This window comes from Apteryx rowi, unplaced genomic scaffold (genome assembly GCF_003343035.1).
Source record: "Apteryx rowi isolate R43461 unplaced genomic scaffold, aptRow1 scaffold_0, whole genome shotgun sequence".
Classification (NCBI taxonomy): domain Eukaryota; kingdom Metazoa; phylum Chordata; class Aves; order Apterygiformes; family Apterygidae; genus Apteryx; species Apteryx rowi.
Window position 1 is genome coordinate 11,995,587 of NW_020447195.1, and position 7,016 is coordinate 12,002,602.

The 7,016-nt window shown below is 58.6% G+C and overlaps 1 protein-coding gene across 1 annotated transcript in view; it reads left to right on the top strand.

The window, feature by feature from the left end:
- The window catches only part of TGM2 (transglutaminase 2), a 12,345-nt gene extending 11,564 nt beyond the window's left edge, over positions 1-781 (top strand). Inside the window, exons 12-13 of the mRNA XM_026085599.1 lie at positions 1-158; positions 265-781. The exon at positions 1-158 is cut by the window's left edge and continues 9 nt beyond it. Coding sequence (XP_025941384.1) covers positions 1-158; positions 265-421 — 315 coding nt within the window. The 3' untranslated portion in view covers positions 422-781. The remainder of the gene's footprint in view (positions 159-264) is intronic.
- Positions 782-7,016: the final 6,235 nt, after the last annotated feature.

The window sequence follows — 7,016 nt, forward strand, 5'->3', positions numbered from 1 at the left end:
TCCAACCCCGTTTGCTCGCAGATTTTAGGGGAGCCGATGCAGATGCGGAAGTTGGTGGCCGAAATCACCCTGACCAACCCCCTGGGCGCCCCGCTGCACGGCTGCGTCTTCGCCGTGGAGGGCACCGGCCTCACCGAGGGGCAGCAGCTCCGGCACCTGTAAGAGCTTTTCCTCCCTTTTTCCCGCGGGATGGAGCCGTGGTGCGGGACGGGGGACGGGGGATGGAGGCCACGGCCACCCCGCTCACCGCCCGCCGCCCCGCAGGCAGGAGCCCGTGGAGCCCGGCGCCGAGGCCAAGGTGCGGGTGGACTTGGTGCCGCGCCAGTCCGGCCTGCGCAAGCTCGTGGTGGACTTCGAGAGCGACAGGCTGACGGGGGTCAAGGGCTACCGCAACGTCATCGTCGCCCCCCTGCCCAAGTGAGCGGGCCGCCCCCGCCGGCCACCCCTCCTGCCGCGGCACAGGGTCTTGCAAACCGGGCGGCGCGGGACGATCTTCCCCGGCACCGGCTGCACGCCGGCGGCGTTCCTTTACGCCGGTTAAAATTCTCCGAGCACAATTTGGTAGAGAAAAGAGCGTATACTGTGAGCACAAAGCTGTTTATATGCTATGTACACACGTAGCGTAAACCTATTTATAGCTTTATAAATACACACCGCGTCTAACCCTACCGCAGAGGCAAAGCCAGGCATTCGCTTTTCTAACCCTTCCCATCGTTGCAAACACCGCGCTGTGAAGAACGGGACGTTACGTTGACATGAATTAACCACGCGAGCACTGAATAAAAACTCTATTTTTCACTATTAAAGCGGGACCCAAGGCTTTCTGAGCGCCCTTTGGCACAGGGAGGTGCCGGCTCCGTCGCAGCCTCCGGGGCCGGTTCCCGCGGCACAGCTGGAGCCCCAAGGGCTGCTCGGGAAAAGCCGCAGCTGCTGCGGGGTCGCCCGGGAAGACCGGGAGCCTTCGGGGTTTTTGCTTTTCAGTTGAAGATGCCTGGAAAATCCGCCAAGGTGGCGAACACGAAGGTTTGCTGCGCGGTGCCCCCTCGCCGGCGGCCCGGCCGGCAGCTCCGGGGGGGCTGGGGCTTGCACCCCGCCGGCCGCCGCGGGCACGTTTTTGGTCCAAAATGGCGTTTTGTGCCGAGAGGCCGGCGGGAAGCGGGGCCCCGCTCAGCCGGGGACGAGCCCCAGTCCCGGCCACCCCGGCACGGCGGCTGCAATGCGGGACGGGCCCCCCGAGCCCAGCGTCTTCCCAAAAGCCTCGCGTCCGAGCTGCCGGCACCGCCGCTGCCCCGGCTCCCGGGGGGATGCGGAGCCTTGGCAGGGGCCCCAGCGGCAGGGCGATAACACCCTCGTTACCGGCACCGAAAGCCGTGCGGGGTCACGGGGGAGCCCCAGCGCTGCGGATGCCGGAGGAAGCCTGCAAAGCGCTCGGGATCTTGGCATGAAAAGCTGCGCGTGAAAGCAGCGGATTATGCACGGGAAGAGCTGGCCCAGCGATAAACGCGCTAAGCCTAGAAAGTAAATATAAATGCAAAGCGCTATTTAAGATTAGCATTTCACATAGAGTGCCGGCCTTTTATTCTGATCCAAGGAAAACCTCAGCAAAACGAATGCAGATAGGGACCAAAGGAGAAACAAGGTGCAGAATTAAACCTGCGAGGGGAGAAGAGGGAGGCGGCGTGGTGGCCCCCACTGCCGCCTCCTGCAAACCTGTGCAGGAGGCTTCGAAACCATCTCCGCTCGCTCCTGCAAGCAACGGATTAAACGTGGCAGCAAGTTTCCCCACGTTGCAGCGGTCGGAGGCCCAGGGGAGCCCGGGGAGGAGACGGCGCCGTGGGGAGCGCGGTGCATCGCCGTTTGCACCCCTCTGCTGCAGGGGGTCCTGCAGCCGCGCCGGGATCACCGAGCTTCGGGATTTATCTGGATTTATCCTTGCGAGCAGCCAAGCCGGCCGCGCGCGCTCCAGCAGCTAGGGCCACCAGGAGCCGGGCTCGGCACGCCCCGCGGTTTGGCTCCGGCGCAGCAAACGTCGCGTCTCCAACAAAATCCAGCCGGGCTCAGGGCAACCACCCAAGGATGAGCTCAACCTGGCCGGGCCGGGGGTCCCGCTCGCTTTGTTTGCTCTAGGAGCGAGGCCCGGACGCGGCGGCCACCCGCGGCTCGACCCCGCGGCCGCGCGCCCCGGGGGCCTGGGGCCGGCTGCAAACGCGGCGGCGGCTCACGGCACCGCGGGGGGATTTTTGTCCCCTCGGCTTAGCCCACCCCCCTCTGCTGCCGCACCAAGCAGACCCTGCGCTCCGGCTCCTTCCCGCGCCCTCCGGGCACATCCCGCGCAGGGAGAAGGGCCGGTGTGCCAAAGCACCATTTTCTTGCACAGCAGCCGGTTGCTTTGCTGTTAAAACAGGCGACGTTTTTTCAGCAGCGGCCGTGCAACCCTCGCGCCCCCCCTTCTCCCCTCGCCTTGCAGGAGGTTGGAGCACCCCGTCCCTCCCGCCGGCGCAGGCGGAGGAGGCAGCGAGGAGGAAGAGCCCCTGGAGCCCGCGGAGCTGCCCGAGAAGCTCTTGGGGGGACAGGGAGGACCGGGGGCACCCTGCACCCTGGGAGCGGGGCCGGGAGCTCCCGCGGGGATGGGGACGGGGATGGGGACGGGGATGGGGACGGGGGGTCCTCTCCGCGCCTGGCACCCAGAGGGGCGAGCGGCGGAGACGAGCTCTGCCCGGGACGGGCAGCACCGAGCCTCGGAGACCCAGCGGCGGCGGTGCCACGAAGGAGTTAACGCGCCGCCCGGCGCAGACTTCCTTTGTCAGGGACATTCCTCAGAGCCGGGGATGATGCACGGCCTCACTTTAAAGAGCATTTGTTACCCACAGCTCTGCTGAGCCAGGCTTCAAGCTGCTCAACGCCCGGTTTAAAAATAACCGGCAGCTCCTCTGGTTCGAAGCTGGGTCCCGATAAAATAAACATTAGCACAGCTATTTCTGAAGGTCACTCGCATCCATCTGAAGCGGTGCAAAGCGAGGCTGCTCCGAGGAGGAATGGAGCTTGCGAGAGAGACTCCGACTGCTGAATTTATGAGGTTTGGCTCTGGTGCTTGGCTCTCTTCAGGATTGGTTTCTCTCACATTACGCTCCACAGCCACCATCCCCATCGCACACCGTTTGCAGGGCCTGATAAATTACCCGAGGCTCCTCCATCAATCCCGGGACGATCGCCACCCCCCTGCAACCTCCTCCGTTGTCTTTTAAAGGCCAGAGAACGGCGCGACACCGTGACGGGTCCAGCAGCCAAGCGGTGCCTTTCCCGGTGCAGAGCACGCAGCAGCCGGCCGGGGCGGCCCGGACAGAGGTTTGCCGAGCAAACCTCTAGATCACTGAACGACGAGGAGACTCCTTGGCACGCTTGTCATGCAAGCGATAAATTATAAATTAAATATTTAAAGCAGCCATTGCAAAGCATTTCTAATTCAGCATTAGCCCAARTGCCAAAGCAACGTGAGACCATTCACACATAGAGGAGAGATTATTAATATATCTCAGCTTGCTGGAGACATTGACTCGCCAGGAAATGACTGTAAACTCATTTTAGTCCTGAGAACTTTTAACTTACCTTTATTGATGGATTGAGACTAGAAAAACATTACCCCAAAACAGAGCGCGTGCAGGAACGTTTCCGTAGGGCTGTCAAGTCTCCYCAGCTTTCAAAAGCTCTCCCGCCTTCTCGCCAAGTAGGGAAAGTATTTTCACACTCGCCAAACAAACAGGATACTTGAGGCACAGGCAAGTAGCCAGCAAAAAACAAGAACGGAAGAAGAACCAACTGCAAGGGCCCCAGCCACGTTCCCGTAGGAAACCGTCCCCACGAGCGCAGGAGCTGCAGGAAACCTCACTGCCAAACACCTCCTCCACCGTGGCCGCCCAAGGAGGCAACGATCGCGATAGATTTCGGTGCCTAACTAAAGCGAACCTCGTGCACAGCCCCCAGGGAAGGAAAAGGCCAGCGAACCCAGCCCCATAGCTTCGGTCCTGGCTTTCCCCTGCGTCAGGTGGGGCAGGCGACCCACGCGCCATCATGTGCTTAGTGCCGCTCCTGCCGCAGCTGGATTTGGGCACGTAAACCGACAAGGAGATTCTCTGAAAGCCACCCAGGCATTTACAGCAAAGAGACCGGCGTGTTCGCAGTCGGTCACCTATCTGTGCCAAGAAAGGAAAGACAAGCCCTAAATCTGCTTACAATTCATTATTAAATCCCACACTGATTCATTTCACCGGCAGCGCTAAGCTCGAATATAATGAGTTGACCAGGCTGTAATACCATGTCAAATTCATGGTGGAGGAAAACTCGGAGAAAAGGACATGTATTTTCAGCCATTTTCAAAGGTTCGGGCTCCAGATGTGGCTGCAAAACGCCCGTCAGGCTGACGCATGTTCAGCRGGTATCCGCATGCACAAGGCCCCCGTTTGCCATAAGCAAACATCTCCCTCAGATGCAGCATATATGCCTGCACAACCGACACGCAAAAACCCTGGAGGTGGGTGCAGGACCAGGATTTTCTGATAGACGTCGTGCTGCTTTGGGATGAGAAGGACCACGCTCGCCTCTGCCTGGTGGGACCCGAGGCGACAGACCTGCCCAGCCGTCCTGTGCCACCAAGTCACGTCCGACGAGCTGCGCCTGCTCGTGCAACCAGTCGCGAGGTTTTGGGGCCAGCCTGGTGCAGAACCGAACCAACACCTGCAAACAGAGTCAGAAACGTGAGGGCTGCCGTCTCCGGTAGCTCCGCGACGGGAGGGAAGAGCCCCAGCCCCAGGCGGGAGGCTCCGTGCCACCGGCCACGGTGCCAGACGCGGCGCGGGGCCGCGCTGGGGGACCCCGGCCGTCTCCTCCCAAGGCGGCTTCGCGGGCGCTGCCGGGTTCGCTGCCTCCGCGCGGGGACGGAGGACGGCRTCAGCGACACGCTCGCTGGCCAGCCGAGAGGCCAACGCGCGCCTGCCCGGGAGCGGCAGTCTGGGACGCGCGGCCGGAGCGGAGGGGAATACTCGGAAGGACTCGCGGGAGCGCAGGATGGCAGCAACCTCACCCAGCGCAGGCGAGCGGTTCTGCRGCCCTTCAGCAGCCTCTTCCACCCAGTCTCTTCATGCTCCCGTCCTCCCGCCACTCGCCCGTCTTACTCTCCTCCGCAGCCCRTCGGGAAAGACCAGCTGCCGACATCTCCTAAAGCTGCACAGCTCGGCTCCTCCAAGTCGAACCAGGGACAGGGCAGAGGGAGGAAGAAAGACTGGGAGGGAGAAAGCAGTGCTAGGAACAGCCTCTGCAGCTAGCAATTAGCCCCTAAAAACCCACTTGGAATTCAGTGTAGATGCTCCCGTAATCGATGCTTTTGGAGATCAGCTGGGCTCAAACAGTAAAAGCACAGCGTGATCGCCGCACTCTCCGTAAAGGCTGACAGAAGAACCTGCCACTTTCTCCACATCCCTGCCAATTCCTGTGTCCTGCTTAACTCAATCAGCCGGTGAGTGACGCTAGAAAATGAGCCCAGGAAACCCTGGAGCAGGTCTGGCCAGCACGGCGCAGCTGGGCAGAAGTAGCATCGCCCGTGGAGGTGGGCTGGGGTTGCCCCAGGAATACCTGCCGCGTCCACCCACTGCAGCGAACGCTTTCGGAAAGCTCTCCTTCCATTCAACGCTAACCGTGGTCCGGCCTCCAAAACCGTGAGGTCTGCAGGGGCCAAAGCTCCTGGCAGAAATCAGATAACCGCGCAAGACAAGCAACTGTATCACTGGAAGCTGTTTTCTCTCTAATCTCACAAAGCTTCCCTGCTTTTTTTCCCCTGGCTGGCTTCCTATCTGCTCAGAGATGAGAAATAGCCTTAACTGCTTGCCACTGCAGGTGCCATGTTTGGCCAGGGTTATTTGCAGCTCTTTATTGCCAGGTTCCTCCATAAAGCCCAGAACAACCACAGCAATACAAACACGTGGAAGCCAAGCGCAGATTTTATTTTTCCCCGCAGCTGCTGCTGCTAATATGGCTAATCAAAAGGAAACAGGAGACCCATCTGAAGCTATTCAATCACCCAAGACAAATACTCAGATCCCCTAGTCCCAGACCATCAGAGAAACTGGGAAATGACACTTAAACAGTATTAGATGAAGGAAAACAATTCGCAGTTAACTCTGTGTGAAAGAACACCCAAGGCAGATGGCAAGGGGAATGCAACTGGGTGTCCTATATTGATACACACTTTACCCCTAATTCCCTGGACAGCAAACAAAATATCTCAAAAAACATTTGACTACTGTAATAGATGAGATAATTGTCATCTGCTGTGACAATTACAGTGGCAGATGCCCCCTCATCTCACTGGAACAACTGCTTCATTGATTCATATGACAGAAGCTGTGCAGTTTAGTAACAAGAAGAAGGGAATGTCAATCATGAGGTCTAGGTCATTTTCCCAGTGCCGCCGTTTGCTTCCTGGGTGAACCCAGCCTCTGTGCCTCACCTCTGCACCCGTCACAGTACTGCACTGCAGGGCACTTCACAGCCAGGAGCACGGATCTCCTTCATAAAAACCCTGGAGACTCTTACATGAAAAGCATCCTGCATTTTGTACTGGCACAACTGCAGTTTCATCTGTTCCAGCATATGCTGAGGAGAGGCTTGGTATGGTATTAGCCCTTTTTAAATTGGTTTCTAAATGCTGTTGTGTGAAGCCCCTGCTGAAAATACAGATAAAGAGTTTTCTGCCTACAGTTGCCTTCCAGGAGGCATGTTTGACATGATCACTGCAAATGGAAAAAGAAAGGAGAAGAGAAGGCAAAGACTGCAGCAGCTCTCTAGAAGATATGAAAGCATTTGCAATGGTATTTGCACCTTCTTCCTTTCAATCCTCTTCCCACTAGGCCTTGCTTATCACAATATAATCCCTGAAAGAAGCTTATTTGCTTCTTGGACTTTCTAGAGACACTCCGAGCTGGACACCTCACCAAGACTTCCTGTTGACTTGGCTCATTGATCGG